This window comes from Ursus americanus, chromosome 12, assembly GCF_024610735.1.
Source record: "Ursus americanus isolate L20-20 chromosome 12, mUrsAme1.1.p, whole genome shotgun sequence".
NCBI classification, from domain to species: domain Eukaryota; kingdom Metazoa; phylum Chordata; class Mammalia; order Carnivora; family Ursidae; genus Ursus; species Ursus americanus.
Genome location: NC_142138.1, coordinates 5,576,185 through 5,596,221, shown reverse-complemented (window position 1 = coordinate 5,596,221; position 20,037 = coordinate 5,576,185). Strand labels below are relative to the sequence as shown.

The following is a 20,037-nucleotide window of genomic DNA, read 5'->3' as shown; positions in this document are numbered from 1 at the left end:
CTAGAGGTATTCTCCTTAAGAACACAGTCCTAAATACATGGTCTACATTGCTAGATTTAAGACCTACTATGAGAGCATTCATGTCAGGGAGAAGTTAGACAATCACATTCAGGTTATTCCTGGAGCAAAGGCCAAAATAATCAGTGGCTAAACTACAAATTACATACCAATCAAGGAAAAGAACTACCAAACTGGGTCAACAGCATACAAATGTACACAAGAAAGGAGCAAAGTCAACAAATAACTACAGAACAAGTATAGTATGATAAATGACAATCCAATCCACTATACAAATAGCCTCAAACACAGAGGCTCCAAAAATTGGCATCAGAGATGTATTTGAGTACATTTAAAAATTTATGAGAACAGGAACTTATCTTGCTTATAAACAAACAGATCAATAGCTTTCCAATCAACTAGCAATGACTAATTAGAAAATATACATTTTAAAAGATCCTATTCAAAACAGCAATAAAACTTAAATTAGGATTAAAACTAATGTATAAAAATCATATAAAGAAATTAAAAATCCTTAAAACCATTACCATAAAAAGAAAGCTTTGGGGCATCTGGCTGGCTCAGTTGGAAGGGCATGCGACTCTCGATCTCAGGGTCATGAGTCCCACATTGGGCGCTTACTCAAAAAAAATAAATATTTTTAAAAAAATAAGTAAAAAGAAGGCATCTGTGTTTCTGTGTTCCTGAACAGAAGGATGCAATACTATAAATATTTTAAAATTCCACAAATTAATCTATGAATTTATTGCAACCTCAAACAAATTTCAACTGGAATGAATTAATTTTTTTAATGAAACAAAATGACCTGATTCTCAAGTTCATCAGACAGTAAATGCGAGGAGAAAGGCCAAACCTGAAAATAATTTTAACAACTACAAGTGGGAACTTGTCCTACCAGGTGGCATAAAATACTACAAAACTATAATTAAAACAGTATGACACTAGTATAAAAATAGGCAAACAGAACAATGAAACTCAACAGTCCTGAAACAGACCCAAGTATAAATGGGAATTCAATAAATGACAGACTTGGGGGTCCTGGGTGGCTCCGTTGGTTAAGCGGCTGCCTTCAGCTTGGGTAGTGATCCTGAGTCCCGGGATCCAGCCCCGCGACAGGCTCCCTGCTCAGCAGGGAGTCTGCCTCTTCCTCTGACCCTCACCCCGCTCTGGTGCCCTCTCACATAAATAAATAAAATCTTAAAAAAAAAAGATAGACTTAGAATCTAAGAACTAGTAAAGGGAGTGAGTGGCTGGCTGGCTCAGTCACTACAGCACACAACTCTTGATCTCGGGGTCCTGAGTTTGAGCCCCACGTTGGGCACAGAGAGTACTAAAAAAAAAAAAGAAAAAAGTTAAAAAAGACTTAAATGAAGGGACACCTGGGTGGCTCAGTCAGTTAAGCATCTGCCTTCAGCTCAGGTCATGATCTCAGTCCGGGGATCGAGCCCGACATCGGGCTCCCTGCTCAGTGGAGAGTCTGCTTCTCCCTCTCCTTCTGCCTACCCCCACTTGTGCTCTCTCTCACGCTCTCAAATAAATAAAATCTTTAAAAAAAACTTAAATGAAATAAAAATCAATGAGGAAAAGATTAACTATTTAATAAATGATACTTGCACAACTAGCTACCCATCTGGGAAAAAATTAAATCAGATTCCTGCATCATACCATATGTAAAACCCTAAGCAAAAAACCCTATGACAGTATTAGAGAAAAATAATCTTGAGATATAAAAAAGGCATTCTAAAATAAGAACCAAGTCAGCTAAGATTTATGTTTGACCACATAAATAATAAAAACTTCAGAACAAACAAAGATATCATAAATATAATCAAATAACAAGCAAGAGCCTGGAAGAAAATGTTTTCGCCATACAAAGGTGGAAGGGGTAATCCACACTGTACGTAAAGACATCATACTAACAAATAAAGAAAAAACCTCAATATAGAAATAGGCAAAGGATAAGAATAAACAATTCACAGGAAAGAACAGATGCTCAATTCACTGGTAATCATGAAAATGCAAATTAAAACAATGTGATTCCATTTTCCACCCTTCAGATCGGTTAAAATAAAAAGACTGCTCTATCTGGCTATGGCAAGAATGGCGGTAGGGGTGTGGGAAAACCAGCATCCTCATACTCTGTGGGAGTGTGAACTGGTTCAGCCTTTTTAGATGGCAATGTAGCAGAATCTATCAGAATTTCAGTTTATACTCCCTCTGGCTCAGTACTTCCATCTCTAGGAGCTGTGCTACTGAAAGAGTTGCACATGCGCGCCAAGACATTTTGTACGTGAATGTTCACAGCAGCATCATTTGTAAACAAAATCAAACTGTTCACCAACATACAAGAGGTTAAATAGATCTTTGTATGTATTATGAATGATGTAGAGCTATCTCTATGGAAAGCTATCCAAGATACACTGTTAAGCAAAAAAATGCAAGTCACAAAACAACAGGCAACATGTGTGCACACAGATGTGCGTGCATTGCATCTGTGTATAGACACATCAAGAAAAGGACCAGAGCGACGCGTGGCTGGCTCAGTCGGTAGAGCACGCTACTCTGGATCTCAGGGTCGTGAGTTGGAGCCCCAGGTTGGGCGTGGAGCCTACATTAAAAAAAAAAAAAAGAACCAGATACACATACAAAAAAATTTTTAAGTGATTACATAAGGAGTACTCTGAGGTTGATTAAGGAGAACTTTCACTTTTACTTTATGTACTTTCAAAACGTTTGAATCTTTATAATGTACATGTATACGTATAAACTTTTTAAAGTTTTAATAGATATACTTTTACATAAAGCATATATACTATCCACACATCTCTAAATGGCAAATACCACAAAGAAAAATTAATGATTTAAATGTTTTATTAATATAAAATCCTTGGGGCATCTGGCTGGCTCAGTCGGTGGAGCATGCAACTCCTGATCTCGGGGTTTTAAGTTCAAGCCCCACATTGGGTGTAGAGATTGCTCAGAAATAAAAATATAAAAAAAAAAAGTACATACATATGTGTGTGTGTGTATATGTGTGTGTGTGTATACATGTATATGTATATATAAACTCTTAAAAAAACAGCAAAATGAAATTCAAAATAGCCTCACATGAAGGATAAAATCCCTACATAAAAAAAAATGTAATTTCAAGAAAAAAGGGAAACAGTACCTGTACAATCAAGAACTTATTTAAAATTTAAAACTAAATCATTGTAGAGAATAGCAAAAACCAATTCAAATGTTTGAATAAAAATTTCTCTGTAAAGTGAGCCATTCTTTAAACAAAAGAGAAACAAAAGTATAATATAGCAACACAAAAACATACTGCATGGGCATGAAGTCAAGAGTTATATAAGGAGACAGAAAACAGTTCAGTTTTATAGCCTAGAAACAGATGGAAATTTAGAGACAACATTCAGTTGAGAGAATCCAAAAGGCACAGCAGCGAAGATTTAAAAGGAAACATATTTCAATGAAGCCCTACTCTAGACACTAGAGTTCAAAATTGTAAGCAAGTTGTTCTGTAAATGACACCTTCATGGCAAAGACAATATACTCATACTACTTCTAGTCTCCAGAATAACCCTTTGGAGCACTTGCAGAACTTTACTGTGCCAAGCAATCTCTCTCAATTGATTTTTTAGACATAATTAATCTTGCTTAACTTTAACAAAGAATCGTCTTCGTTTTAGTCCACCAACCTGTGCTAATAGAAGAAAGTATGAGCAAAACCATTTTTTCCCCAAAGATTTTATTTATTTATTTATTTACTTATTTATTTATGTGCCAGAGAGAAAGAGAGAGAGAGAGAGAGCACAAGCAGGGGGAGCAGAAGGCAGAGGCAGAAGCAGGCTCCTCATGGAGCAAGGAGTCCAATGCCGGACTTGATCCCAGGATCCCTGGATCACAACCTGAGCCGAAGGCAGACGCTTAACCAACTGAGCCACCCAGGCATATCAAAACCATTATTTATTTGGTTTTGAAAGATAGTACATGTTTTTAAAATTTGGGGGTATAAAGTTTAGTTTCATTACATTTTGTTCAATCTAAAATTAAAGTCGGCAAAACAAATGAACAAACAAAAAGCAGAATCAAATCTACAGATACAGAGAATAAACTGATGGTTGCTGGGGGGGATGGGCAAGTTATAATAGAAGATACAGTATAGGGAATGTAGTCAATAACACTATAATAATATTGTATAGGGACAGATCGTAGCTACACTTGTGGTGAGCACAGCATAACCTACAGAGATCCTGAATCACTACGTACACCTGAAACGAATGTAACATTGTGCATCAACAATCAATCAATCAATCAATCAATCAAAGTTTAAGTCTAAGAATACACATTTTTGATGAAACAGCCATTAAATCCTAACCCAGCTTGGAATTCAATGTTGGCCACAGGTAACTGTACCCATTTCTATAATGGGGAACAGAGAATATAAGGGACTCCCAGTTCTTGATTAGAGCCTAATTTCTTCCTATAAGGGAAAAAGTGATAAACGTATAGAAAATTTTATGGCAAATTTTCTTTCCTGCCATGACTATACAACAGGAAGAACACTGGAAACCATTCTGTTAAATGGGCAACTTCTCTCTCCCACCCCACTAGTGTGACTTAACTTGGTTGGACTCAGTTATGCCCTAGAATCAGTCAAGTAAGCACTAAGAATCTGTTACCCTCACTCCTCATTTCCAGCCACCACTACCGCCTCTCTTATCCACCCCCTACTCTTAGTCCCAAGTACAAGACATACACTTACCAGCTGTCCTCTTTTTTAGTTTTAAACGTATCAATCTCTTAATCCCTGCATCATAGGCAATAGAACGCATACCTTATGTTCTAATGTGCAAGATGTAAGGCCTCATCAAAATTAAGAACTACTGTGCTTCCAAGGGTACTACCAAGAAAATGAAAAGACGACCCATGGGATGGGAGAAAATATTTGCAAATTATATATCTGGATAAGGGACTTGTATCTAAAATACGTAAACAACTTTGTAACTCAATAATAAAAAGATAATCCAATTCATAAACAAAGACAATTTGTAAAATGCAATATTCCAGGGAAAAGAAAGAAAAAAAGGACAAAGGATACATGTCCCCAAAGCAGGTATACAAATGCCTGGTAAGTATGGGAAAGTTGCTCAATATCATTAGTCACTAGGGAAATGCAAACCAAAACCATAGTAAGATACCACTTCCCATTCACTGGATAGCTGTTAAAAAAACAAACAAATGAAAAAAACAGGTAAGAAGTGTTAGCCAGTACATCAAGAAATTGGAACCTTTATACCCTGTAGGTAGGAACGTAAAAGAGTGCAGCCACTTTGAGAAAGTCAAGCAGTTCCTCAAAAGCTTAAATGTAAAATGTCTGCACCTCGTCTATCTGACAAAGGCTTAATATCTAGAATAAAGAACTATAACCGAATAACAAAAAGGCACCTCAATTAATAAATGGGTCGAGGACTTGAATAGACATTTCTCCAAAGCTACACAAATGACCAACAAGTGCAGGAAAGATGCTCATTCTAGTCATTAGGGAAATGCAGACTGAAACCACAATGAGATACCACTTCACACTACTAGGATGGTAAACTGAAAATTAAGTGTTGGTAAGGATCTGAAGAAGCTGGAACGCTCAAACATTGCTGATGGGAATGTAAAATGGTAACAGTCACTGCAGAAAACAGTTTGGCAGTTCCTCAACAAGTTAAACAGAATTATCATATGACCCAGCAATTATATTCCTAGCTATACAACCAAAAGAATTCAAAACTGACTCAAACAGATGCTTGTATGCCAATGTTCATTGCAGCATTATTCACAATAGCCAAAAGGTGGAAGCAGCCCTGTCCCACAACAGATAAATGGATAAACAAAATGTGATGTACATATTATGAAGTATTAGCCATAAAAAAGAAAAAAGTTCTGACACATGCTAATGTGTATGAACCTTGAAAACAGTAATGCTAAGTGAAATAAGCTAGACACAACGAGACAAATACTGTGATTCCACTTGTGTGAAGGATGCAACATAGGCAGATTCATAAAGGGAGAAAGTAGATCAGAGGTTAACGGGGACTGGGAGAAGGGAGGCATGGGGACTTATCTCTATATGGCACAGTTTCTGCTTGTGTATCAAAGAAGTTTTAGAGAAGTGGTGATGGCTGCACAACGTGGTGAATGCGATTAACGCTACTCAGCTGCACACTTAAGACGGTTAAAATGAGAAATCTTAGTTGTATTTTACCACAATTTAAAAAAATTAACAATGTAATATCAAAACCACTGAATTATACACTTCAAATGGGTGAATCGTATGTAAGTTATATCTCAATGAAGTTATTTTTTAAAAAAACAGAATACAGGGGTGCCTGGGTGGCTCGGTTGGTTAGGTGTCTGCCTTCAGCTCAGGTCATAATCCCGGGGTCCTGGAATCAAGCCCCACATCGGGCTCTCTGCTCAGCCGGAGTTGGCTTCTCCCCCTGCCCGGCAGCCCCCTGCTCCACGCCCCGCTCATGCTTGCATGCTTTCCCTCCTCTCTCTCTGAAATAAATACTTAAAAAAAAATACAATTCCTGCAAAATCATAAACAAGAAAATTTCCAAAACAGGGTATTAATTATATAATGTATCTAATCTATACAATATATTGTTATATAGATTATATGATAAAAGTATATTTATTAACATGGTAATATGTTGACGATATTATAAGTGAAAAAGCAGGGGCGCCTGGCTGGCTCACTCGTTAAGCATCTGCCTTCAGCTCAGGGCGTAATCCCAGAGTCCTGGGATTGAGCCCCACATCAGGCTCCTCCGCTGGGAGCCTGCTTCTTCCTCTCCCATTCCCCCTGCCTGTGTTCCCTCTCTTGCAGGCTGTCTCTCTGTTAAATAAATAAATAAAATCTTTAAAAAAAAAAAAAAAAAAGTGAAAAAGCAGGTTTCCAGACAGCATGAGCCCACTAAAAAAAATGTCTGGAAGAAGATGCCTGAAAATAGTGACTGATGGTAGCTTTCTCTGGATGGTAAGATTACTGATAATTTTTATATTCTTTTTCTTTTTTAAGATTTTATTTATTTGAGAGAGAGAGGAGAAAGCATGAGTGAGGGGAGGGGCAGAGGGAGAGGGACAAGCAGACTGTCCGCTAAGTGGGGAGCCCAATGTGGGGCTTGATCCCAGGACCCTGAGATCATGACTTGAGCCGAAGGCAGATGCTTAACCGACTGAGCCACCCAGGAGCCCCTATACTCTTATTTTTATGTATCTGTATTTTCTAAATTTTGTGTAATGTTCTATACTCCTTGCATAATAAAAAAGTAACCAAAATAAGAAGTATGTACATCTTTAATAACAGGACAGTTGAGGTATATATACAGTAATAGCTTATGACACTTAACCCATCATTAGGTCACTAGCTCCATTTGGCATCTAATAATCTATTTTGAATATAAATAATATTTATACTATAAACTTCCTTAAATCCACTCACCCTTTCTAGGATTTTTAAATGTAAGCTAACTCCAAATACTTTCTCTAAGTACAAAGATCTTTCATATTCCATAGCCTCTAAATACTATACCAGATTTTCTAAAATTTATAAACTGATCAGTGTGAGCAATCACTTTTCATGTTATAGCAAACAATAAGAATATAATGCTTTCCAAAACTACTTTTTTCCAAATTACTTTTTGATCTCTTTCCTACAGGTCTTTTCTAAAATGATAAATGTCACCTACACACTCAGTGTCATGTACTGTGCTGAACATTGTTGAATCATCACCTCATTTCATCTTCCTAACAGCCCAGTGAGGTTGGCATTATCATGGCTTTACAAACAAAGATACAGAATCAGACAAGTTAGCAAATACAGCTGTAGGTGGTAGACTGAGAGTCAAACCAACGTCTGAATTCAAAGTCTACGTGCTTTCTAATTGTATGCTCTATCGTAAGAAAGAAAGTTGGTCCTAATACCCCAATTCTTACATATTTGTAATGTGTAAAATACATACATGCACAATTCTATTTCAGAAAGCTACTCCTTTTCCCACCTTACACATTCTTTGTTACCAGCCTGAAGCTCTATGTAAACATGAAATACATGGGAAGTTATTAAATACAATTCCTTGAGCACAATTCATACAGCACAGAATGGCACAGAAGGTATCCATATTCATAGTGACTGGCTGATTTGCCTCTGAGTGTGACTACACTGGATTTCACGCTATCTAACACTGAAGTCTCGGGATACAGATTTGTTTCAGGGCTGGCAAGACCACCTACTTCTATACCCCTCCTTTTATAAGAGGGCACGCTGAGATAAACCGACCTGCCAGTTAGTGGAGAGGAAACCAGCACTTGAACCCAAATCTGACTATTAATCCACAGTAAGCATCTGGGGCAATTCCTAGGTGACAGACCTGGAGACAGTTTTTTGCCTTCAAGATACTTACTGCCTTTGAATAACAGAATCTACTGGTAGAAATTAAAAAGGGAATTCAAAGTTGATGTACTTTATCATTGGGTTGTATCCTAGCATAGGGATGAGAGGAGAACTTTATCCACACACAAAGAGCCAGACATATTTGGCCTATCTATCATCCAGCCAGATTCTGACCATCCTTGCTTCAGTCTTGCCTTTATGACACCACTACCGCTTCTGACACCATTACCATTTCCACTTGCCACCTCCCTCACCCAATAATCACTAAATAAGTAGCAAATAAAACTGCCCACAATATAAAAACCTGTATTAACCATTAAGTCAATTCCCAATCACATAATCAAAGCATCCGGGCTGTCTCTCTACTCCCTGTAGACACCAAGAAAATATTAATTCATGTTATCTACCTAAACCATACATAATTATAAAGGGAAATCTTATCGGTTAAATTAAACACATAATACTTTCCAATGGCACACACCAGTGACAAATACATCACGGAAGTTCCAAACGGATGGTGGGCAGGGAAGCAGTCTCTTGCATAGCCCCAAGTTAAGCATATTTAATTGTTTGTTGAAATAAGATATAGCCTAATGATGAATGAAACCAATTTACGGGTCTTCTGGAGAAGACTGATGGGACCCAGTCCCTCAACGTGAGTTTCTGAGAATGGTCGGTAACAACCGGTCCTTCTTCCTTTACCAAAGTAATGTTTTGTTAGGTTTATTTACCAGGCAGCATAAAACTGTTGGCAAACAATATGTCCACTCGCACCTGTTCTCTATTAAATTCTAGGTGCTCTTATCACATATTTAGTCTATAAAAATGTTCTTGATTTGCCAGGTTAAAGCAATAGAAATGTTAGAGCAAATACATTTTCATAGGCAACTGGGCTAAAAGTATTAGCTTTAAGGTTAACAAGAGTAGGTGTGATTCGGTGAACATGACATGAAGAATAAGACGGTTATCACCCATGTCCACCCTTTCTCTCTTACCTGATCTAAAAGTCCCACTACTAGAGAACTTCTCTGAAGTGCTCAGGACAAGCGTTAGAAAAAATACTGTACTCCTATGTAACTTTGGGAGGTCCTCAGTGATTGAGGTTCTCTCCCCATTGGCATCTTAACTAGAATGTGGTCTTTAGATCAACCCATTATTGTCACTGGAACTTTAACCCAAGGGGTGTACATCAAGCAGATTTCAAAGAGAGTAAGGATAAGGGAAAGAACTGATGTTGAAGAGGCGCTTTGAGCTAAGACTTAGGTCGAGGCATCTAATTTTCATGGGGGTAGAACATATACATACATTCAGAGAAGCTCCTCCCTGCATAGCAAATTCATGTAGTTGGATATATGTGTGTGTGTGTGTGTGTGTGTGTGTGTATTTTTTAAGATTTCATTTTAAAATAATCTCTACACCCAACATGGGGCTTGACCCCACAACCCCAAGATCAAGAGTCACATGTTCCACCAGTCGACTGAGCCAGCCAGGCACCCCAAATGGAGTATTTTTTATAAAATTTTTTCTTTATTTTCTTCAGTAATCTCTACAGCCAATGTGGGGCTCAAACTCATGTCCCTGAGATCAAGAGTCTCATGCTTTACCAACTAAGCCAGCCAGGCACACCGTATATATATTCTTTTTCAAGGCATGACTGAGCTGGCAGAAAATTAAAGAAGTAACTCAGATTTAGCTAAATCGAGGATGCACAAATCTGGAGTGAGTGTGTGCTAGAGTTGTGGCTGCCCTGGGGTCTTTCCCCACCCCCAAATCTCTGATGGCTAGAACCTGGGATTTAATGGCCCACAGACTGGGGAAAGGGGACAAAGACTGAGGCCTAAATAGGACTGGAGATCAGATCAAAGAGCTCCATGTAAAGTCAGAACCCCAAAAGGATGATACTCTTCGTGGCTCAACTAGAAAAGAAAACCCACCAGGCAGAGAAAACTGCAACAATTCCTAACCACAAGCCCATACTGATTAAAAAAACTTGTTAAGGAAAAAAGAAGGAAGTTCTGAAGTGCAAAAATAAATGGTGAATAGACAAACTGGTATACATGTGAGTTATTCTACACAAACATTACATCATTGCTATAAAACATTAACACATCATTTGCAGGGATTTAAGAAATCACTACAGTATTTAAATCCTGGAACACAGATAGGATGAACCTAGAGTTAAGCCTACTAAGGTATTTCTACTGATTAGGAGGGGGGAGAGTAAAAATATTAATCAATACTAGACTTAAGTTAAATAACACGTATGCTTAAAATTTCTAGGGCAGACACTAAAAACAGACTATAGCAACCAAAGTAGGAGGGAGTAAATGAGGGGAGGCATCTCAATCAAGTCAAAGAAAGCAGATGCGGGAGGGGGGTGTACAAAATTCACACACAAAAAGATGATGATATTAATAAAAACACTTATGTATGATTTACCACGTGCCTGGCACTGCTCTAAGAACTACACATATTAGTTCACTTAATCTCCGCACCACCCCTTTGAGGTAGATACTATATATTATTATTCCCATTTTACAGATGAAATTTAAGCACAGAGAGATTAAATGACTTGGCTGAGGTCACGCGTACAGGTGTTAGGATGAAATTCAAACCCAGGCAGTCTGACTCTAGAATCTGAACTCTACATAGTGCCTAATAGACAATACACAGACACTTTGACATTCATTCATATCCTTTCAGTTCGATTTTTCTTCATCTAATGACTAAGAAATTAGCTACCTGTACCAAACGTACCCAAAGTATAGCTACTTACACTGCTCAAACCATTTCCTACGTTGACTATTTATGGATAAGCACAGAGTAGGCAAAGAGGGGGGTGCTAACATATATGAAGTAATAATACATATTAGGCACTCTGCCAGACATTTTATTACATAGGTTCTTCTGGTTAATCCTCACAATCACCATGAAAAGTAAATTAATATTCCAAATTTTCAGTGGAAGAAACTAAAAAGCAAAAATTTCAGTAACTCACCAAGAGGCAGGAACCCAGGTCTGAATGGCTTCAAAATCTATTTAAATGTTCAGTGAGCATCAGTTTATGCCAGATGTTGTGCTGGGCACTAAAGATATGAGAGTAAATCAGACATTTGAGGTTCTACCCATATGGAGTTTATGGTCTAAAGGGGGGTAATCTTTGGGGTTCCTGGACCCAATTCTAACTTGAGGGACAGGTTGCCTTACACAATTCTTGAACACCAGCAGAGTGTCCGAAAATTCAACTCAATTCTATCTACCCAGAGATATCGTCAGCTTTCACAGGTTAAAGGTTCAGTCCTACAAGACGCCCCCCCCCACCACTTCAGAGCCCAGTTCCAAATCCAAGGTATTGCCTATACTTCTGACCAAATGACTATAAATTAGAGGACCCCAAGACCCCCTCTTTGGATTTGATTAATTTGCTAGAATGGCTCACAAAACTCAGAGAAACATTTTACTTACTAGATCATTGGTTTACTATAAAGAGGATGTAACTCAGGAACAGCCAGATACATGCATAGCACCAGGGCACAGAGCTTCCGTGCCTCTCCAGACAAGTGTCTCCCCCTGAGTCTCCACGTGTTCACCAACCCAGAAGTTCTCTGAACCCCGTCCTCATTTTTGGAGGCTTTATTACATAGTCATGATTGATTAAATCATTGGCCATTGGTTAAATATCCAGGTTCACTCCCCTCCCAGCAGGTGAGGGGGAGGAGTGAGACTGAAAGTTCCAACCCTCTCTTCACACAGTTGGTTTTCTGGTCAACCAGCACCCCGCCCACCTTACGTGGGGTCCAAACCCCACCTCATTAACATAACAAGAAACACTTTTGTAACTCTGAACACTAGGGAAATTCCAAGGGTTTTGGGAAGGTGTTAAGTCAGAAACTGTGAACAAAGATCACAAGTTGTTCTGAAAATACCTAAGTATTGTTCAGATCTAATTACTTAACAAATATAACTTAGATATTTCTTTTGGACTAGGGTAGTTGTGAAAAAATTACTGAGACACTAGGGCACCATGAACTGAGAATGTCCTGGAATTTCCGTAGTAAGCTAAGATCTGAAAGATAAGCAAGCATTTCAAACACCAAGTAGGAGAAGGAGTCAAAGACAGGGTCCCCACCCTTGAAGGCATTACAGTACAGTTCAGAAGGCAAAAACTACAAGATAAACAGTTTTTAAACAATGTAATGTTAAATTTGACTATTTGCAAAAGTTTTTCATATCTTTTCTCATAAAATTCTATTAAATGCGTATCTATCCCTACTAAATTGAAAGCCCGTAGAAGCCTGCCTCTATCTGCATACACAGATAAGCACACAGTCTGCATTCAGGAAGTGTTTTCTGGGTCAATCTCACATAGGTTTACTCTCCTTAGGCTTTTCTCAGAAATGAAACCTCCAATTACCCGTCAAGGGTAACTCTGCTTTAAGTGTTCTCTACTCCCCCACATCTCCCAGCTGCTTCTTTCCTACTGTCCTTCAAAACTGAGTTCAGACACACCACCTACCCTGGGAAGACCTCCCTGACCCACTAGACTGAAATTTAAATGTCCTTATTTAAATGGTATATTTAGTACATTTTTATCATAGGACTTACCACTCTATTCTATAGTAGTCACCGATAAACTTCCTTACCTCCACACTAACTAAAAGCTTTCAGCAGCAGGATGTGTGCTTTATTCAGCTCAACAACAATCACAGTGCCTAGCTCTCAAAAAACTGTTTTCTGAATAAATGACAAGTCAAAGGAAATTTTTAAAATTATGTTTTCTCACCTTTATGGACTTATTGGAAAAAATGAGGAGTTTACTCAGAAAAACTTTAGAAAGGGGGTTCACAAGTTTGCAAAAATTAAAGCAGTTCATAACCATCCCGTGCTATCTAATAAAGAACCATACACTGCTGACAGAAATGTAATAAGTATAATGTTTTTGAAAAGTATTCTGACAATTATCAATTAAAATTTTTAAAAATGCACATATCCTCTGACTCGACAATCCTACTTTTAGGGACTTTATTTACAAAAACAGTATCCATATGCAATGTCTATTTACAAGGAAGTTTTCTGAAGTACAGTCTACAATAGCAAAACAATTCCTGGAAACTATCCTTAATGTCCATCAATAGGGGAATGGTACAACCATGCTATAGAACATGAATATTATGGAATATTCTACAGCTACTAATAAGAATGAATTAAATCAGGTGCCTGGGTGGCTCAGTCCGTTAAGAGTCTGCCTTCGGCTCAGGTCATGATCTCAGGGTCCTGGGATGGAGTCCTTTGTAGGGTTCCCTGCTCAGCGGCAAGTCTGCTTCTCCCTCTGCCCCTCCCCCCTGCTTGAGCTCTCTCTCTCTCTCTCTCTCTCTCTCTCTCTCTCTCTCATGCTCTAATAATAAAATCTTTAAAGAAAAAAAAAAAGAATGAATTAAATCTATACGTAATGACCTGAAAGGATATCCATGATACATTCAGTAGAAAATAGACAAATCCCATCTGGAGGTAAAAAATACATATATACACTGGCATTTTTATTTCTAAGAATATTGAGAAAGAGATGGTGAAGCAGTTAAAACTAGACAGCTAATACAAAAGACATCAGAATTAGAGGGGATTTTACATTTCCCAACCAAGTATGTATTACTTTTGTAATTTAAAATAGAAAGGTAAAAAAAAAAAGAGGACGTTTTCAAAAGTAATGATAGTAGTATCTCAATATAGTCTCCTCTCCTACAAGTTCTTAACCAAAAAAAAAAAAAAAAAAAAAAATCTAAGTTACAACCACCTTTAATAAGAAAGGTGGTACATCAGAAAAGTCAAGAATTCTGTGGACTATCTCTTTTACAGATAATTTAAACTTTCTATTATTTAAAAAACCTATCTCTTACTCTATCCTATCCCACCAAAAGGAGAGAAAGGCCTATTCTTAAACAAGCTTAATGTTCAGTGGATCTTTCTATCAAGTTTCTTCTATGAGCCATAATCTGCTTTGGGGATTTGTAATCAGGAGCTTGGATATTTCAGAATATTCAGCAGATTTTCACAACCATACCATTTATTCACTGAGAGTAAGCAGAAGTGTTACATAAGAAATCTGAGCCTGACAGAGCTAGGTCTCATTCAAGCATTTCTGTCCTGAAATTGGGAGAGCTAACAGCTACTTGGGCGCCCCCTGGGGACCAAATTTTAAAACTTTTTACATCTTAGGACAAACCAGTGTCTTCTAAGAAATCTACTGATTCAAAAAATACTTATTAAGCCCTTACTATGTGCCAGGCACAATGTACAGCACTAGAAACACAAAGACAAATAAAATCAGCTTTCTGATTTCTACATGCTTAAAGTTAATATCATCCCAAAATTTCTAAGCACAGTAGGTAGGGAGACCATACAAAGTATGAATTACCCATATAGTCCCTGGAGAAAGTTATGACACAGAAAATGACAAGAATGTTTTTGGGGTACTAAAGAAAGCAATTTGGCATTGAGATAAGATTTAGCATAATTTGTTTATGTAAGCAAATCTTTAAAAGAGAGGAGATTTAAGGGGCGCCTAGGTGGCTCAGATGGTTGAGCACCTACCTTCTGCTCAGGTCATGATCTCCAGGTCCTGCGATCCAGCTCCCCCCCCTCCCCCAGCCCGGACCCCGGGCTCAGCGGGGAGTCTGCTTCTCCCTCTCCCCATCTCATGCGCGCTCTCTCTCTGTATTTCTGTGCCTCAAATGAATAAATAAAAAATCTTAAAAAAAAAAGAGAGAGAGAGAGGAGGTTTAAATAACCTTCCAGCTAACACATGCAAAATGTGATTATTTTGAAAGACAAATTTAGGTTATGGCACCAAAATTTTTCTTGGGCCAAAACAATATAAATAAAGCTTAATTTTAGAAATTAAAAAAATGACACAGTAAGCCCATCATCCTTTAGTAACAAGTTATTCCACAATAACTCTAAGCACTTAACTCTGGAAGGATTGCACTGATTTAGAACACCGCTAATTTTCAAAAACAAATCGAGTACAAGAGGACACAGATTTAGAAACAATTAGTTACAGAATAAAATAAAACTGAGGAAGACAAGTACAAATAAATGGGCAAAGTCAACACCCAAATCTCCCTCAAATCCTCTCATCCCAGTTCAGAACACTTTCAGAAGACACTGTATCAGATCTGCCTTTTCTTCCTCACGGTCTGGGAGAGTAAGCAGCAGAGGTACAACTCACCTCAAGGAAGGAAAGAAGGCAGGGAGGGAAGGGAGAAAAGAAAGAGATAGATAATAAATAAATACATATAAACATACAAACCAGCTTCCCTCCCCTTATATCCACATCACTAACTGCAATGCCCCAGGACATTGGAGGGCCAGATATTCTCAGATTCTATAGCCAGGTCCAAATATGTACTTCTGGCAGCATGAGTTGGAAATCCATGTAATTCCCCACCTCCCCAAATTGTATTTCAGTCACAATTCAGGTACCCTGTAAGCTAAACTAGCACTGGCATGATAGATAGGGAATTTAACCTTTAGTTACAGAACTTTTTCCCTACAGAAAAAAACTTAGTCCTCAAAATTACAATTTTTTAGGATTCAGTTTATATTTGCCTATGAAATTAAAAAAATGAGTCAAAATACAGAAGACTCATGAGGGGGGAAAAAAAGTCTCTGACTTAACTATTCACAGACATTCCATTGTTTAATTTAGTCAGCTAGGAGATAGCAATTGCTAAATTATAAACTATTTGGAATTTGTAGAAATCAACCCAATTATCGCAACTGGAATCAAGAGCAACTATTTTCATGAAAGATGACAATTTAAAACAATTTAAGCTCATATAATTGCCAAAATACTAAAGAATAATACATTATGAAACATTTAATCATGGAAATCTTATAGTTGATAATTAACAGGTTTAAAACATTATCAGCCATTACTGAACACAGTAAAGAATAAATACTAGTTACAGAATGTGTAGATTATTTTTAAAGCAGTGGAGTAATTTGAGTATTATTAGTTTGGGTGTGGATATTTAAAGCCACATTATGATTCAGAAACAAAATATTTAAATGCATTCAAATACAGCAGTCATAAACCAATTTTTAAAGTAATACTACTTTAAAGTAGAAATAACCAACTTCATAAATTAAGTACAAGAAGTATAAAATGGAGAAAAAAATTATCTGCATCTATGTGTGCTAGATATTTTACCTCATTTAATACTCACAAATACCACACTAGATAGGTATCATTTCTCTTTTCACAGAGGAAGGCCAGATAAAAGTAGCAACTTCCCTGGGTCTAAACAAACAGTAAATGGGGGGCACCTGGCTGGCTCAGTCAGTAGAGCATGCAACTCTTGATCTCCAGGTTGTGAGTTCAAGCCCCACAGTGGGCATAGAGATTACTTAAAAATAAATACAATCTTTTTATTTTATTTTATTTATTTATTTGAGAGAGAGAATGAGAGAGCACGAGAGGGAGGCGAGTCGGAGGAAGAAGCAGACTCCCTGATGAGCAAGGAGCAGGACTCCGGAACTCCATCCCTGGGACTCCAGGATTACGATCTGAGTCAAAGACAGTGGCTTAACCAACTGAGCTACCCAGGTGCCCAAAATGAATAAAATCTTAAAAAAAAAAAAAAAAAAAGAAAGAAACACAAAGGACAGAGTTAGGGTTTGAACCCGTACCTCTTTGACTCCAAAATCTTTTCTCCTTTCCCTATTATGCTATATACATGTAAGAGTCATCTCAGATATTTAAAACAAACAAACAAACAAACAAAGGGCGCCTGAGTGCCTCAGTTGTTAAGCATCTGCCTTCGGCTCAGGGCGGGATCCCAGAATGCCGGGATCGAGCTCCCCTACTGCCTCCCTGCTTGGCTGGGAAGCCTGCTTCTTCCTCTCCCACTCCCCCTGCTTGTGTTCCCTCTCTCGCTGGCTGTCTCTCTCTCTGTCAAATAAATAAATAAAATATTTAAAAATAAATAAATAAAAATAAAACAAAACAAAACCTGACATCATTCAATTGCCACTTATCTTAAAAAGTTAAAAAGAACCAACAAAAATAAGAAGAAAAATATTTATGGGGTTTTTTTTTGGTTGAATTAGTTCCACTTTCATTCCTTAAAATGATCAGTAATTATCAAGACAGCTGTAAAACAGTAATGAAGTAGATGTTACTATTTGACTTTCTTTGGATGCTCTTTAGAGAATAAAATACAGGACAGGAGTGCATTGTATGAACATAGGAATGGAATGAAAGTCCAAAGCTAATATAAGCCACGTCCTGGAACAGCAGAGAGCATTATTTTAGAAGTTCTGGGTCAAAACTTTTGTGGTCACAGAGTTTCACAGGGATTGTTTGGGTGTTTTACAGCACCACTGGTCGCCTCTCATTTCTATATATCATATCCTGTTTTCCTTCACTCCCCTGATTCTCCAATTAGCCTTTCTCCTCACAGTGTCACCGCAGCTAACCACGTTTACCTGTTCGAAAATTAAGAGAACGGAACCGGTAACCTTAACATGTGAAGCAACAACAAAAAAAGTAACACAATTTTTGAGTCGGGAGGTATTTCACATTGAGTTTAAATCTGGGTGCAGAGCTCTTAGGGTCCAGAGTGCAACTGAGACTCGGAGAGAGGAAGTGACTTGGCCATGGACAAGGCGTGAGTTGGCAGCGGGACCAGAGGTTGAAGCTTGAACTCCTACTCTGCTCCTCAGCTTTTCGACCACACGAATCCGGACTGAGCCTCAGAGCTGGTACTGCCATTGACAGGGTCACAGAAGTGCTCCGGGCAGATCACAGAATACCTTAAGCAACACCCTGTCCCCAGGGGTTCTTTTCCAAGATTAAGACCAGGGTAAGGTTAGCTGAGGCGTTGGTGTTTACGGAGGGTTTGAGGGAAGGGGCGGAGTGGATAAACCGGTCTCCCCTCCAGATAGCTGCGAGTGCACACTGCCTCTAACCTGAACCCACGCTCCTGCTGCCTTCACCTACCACACAACCAGCGACACACTGACCTCGGTGCGCCGGGGGTCCCCCGAGGCTGATCTTCCCGGATCTCCCTCCCAGCCCACTCTCGAGACGAACCTGATCCCCAAATTGTAAGGAAAGAGGTGCGCGGGAACAAAGCGACCCCAAGCGGTCCCCCTCCATTACGGGCGCCCCCGAGGCGGGCGGACGTGGACTACGAGTCCCGACAGGCTGCGCGCCTCAGGACCCTCGACTACCGCCACGCGGGCGCCGCAATGGTCGCCGGGACTCGTAGTCCGCGGCTCCGGGGGGGGGGGCGCGGACCGCCCCGCACGGCGGGACAGGCCAACCCGGCGTCCGGTCAAGCCCAGGGAGTGCGCCTGCTGCCCGGGCCTCACCTCGACGATGCGGGCGCACTGGGTCCCCTTGCCGGCGCCGGGACCGCCGAGGACGAACACGACCAGCGGTTTCATGAGGCGGTGAGGGCAGAGGAAAAGCGGCCGGCGGGTCAGCAGCGGGAAGCTAAGGCCCAGGACGTGCAGCAGCCTCCGGCCGCAGCGGTTCAGCATACACAGCGTCTCCGCCCGACGCTAAGGAGAGCTGACAGCAGCCCGGCCGGCGGCGGCGCGGGGCGGGGCGGGGGAAAGGGGACGGGCCGAGTCGGCGCCCGCCGCGGCCCCGCCGCCGTGGCTGCCGAGGTGTCCGCGCCGCAGCCGGAAGGGGCGGGGCTTCCGCTGCTCCCTAAGAGGCTGCGCCTGGGCGCCCCACGGTGCGGGCCCGCGCGCGTTCTCGTCCCCGCCCCTCTGCCGGCTCATTCATCCCACCGCTGGCAGTTCGTCCAGCCGCAGAGCCTTCATCGCACGCCTTGTGTGACAGGGCTGTGCTGGCGTCTGCAACGCGACGCGGGGGAGAGAAAACCTATTGTCTGCTCGTGAAGAGTTTAAATTCCAATGGGGAGGCAGCCGAGCTGGACAAGCCAACGTAAGAAGAGATGATAGACAAGAAGGAAGGAAGGAAGAGTGATAGAGGCTTTGGAGGAAAAGAGCGGAAAAATAACAAGGGGTGGATGTGATTTGTAGAAGGGAGGCAGAGAAAGCCTCTGAAGAGGTGACATTTAAGCCAAGACATAGGAATAGGAAAGAGCAAAAGCAGGTAAAGACTAGGATAGTGTCCCGCAAAAAGAAAAGCGCGTGAAAAAACCCTAAAACAGCCTGTGTTGGAAAAGGCCGGAGAGACCAGAGCTAAGGGAATGAGGCAGAGAATGGAATGTGGGAAAGGTAGGCCCAGGCAGGTCGTTCAGGCGCTTTGGTTATGGAAAGGAGTTGGTATTACATTCTAATTGCAGTGGGAAGCCTTTAACTGTAACTCCATTTCTCTGCTGCCTGCATGTGAGAAAAATCTCATTAAATAGAAATAAAAATTAATTTTTTCAGTCACACTAACACATTTCAAGTGCTCAGTGGTCACAGGCGGTAGTGGCAATTGTATTGGACAGCTCCTAGAGAACATACCCACTACAATCAGTTCTATTGGGCAGTGCTGTACTAGAGCTTGTATTTAAGCTCCTGGGAATGATTTGATAGAAAGGGAG

At 39.9% G+C, this 20,037-nt stretch overlaps 1 protein-coding gene across 2 annotated transcripts in view; it reads right to left on the bottom strand.

Annotated features, from left to right (window-relative positions):
* Window positions 1–19,142, bottom strand: part of CMPK1 (cytidine/uridine monophosphate kinase 1) — a 34,300-nt gene extending 15,158 nt beyond the window's left edge. The window contains exon 1 of one of the 2 annotated variants that reach the window (XM_045799603.2): window positions 18,845–19,142. In XM_045799603.2, the coding sequence (XP_045655559.1) occupies window positions 18,845–19,015 (171 nt within the window). In that variant the 5' untranslated portion in view covers window positions 19,016–19,142. Of the gene's footprint in view, window positions 1–18,563; window positions 18,637–18,844 lie in introns of those variants that run through there. The other variant, XM_045799604.2, reaches the window with a different exon arrangement.
* Between the last annotated feature and the right edge of the window lie 895 nt (window positions 19,143–20,037).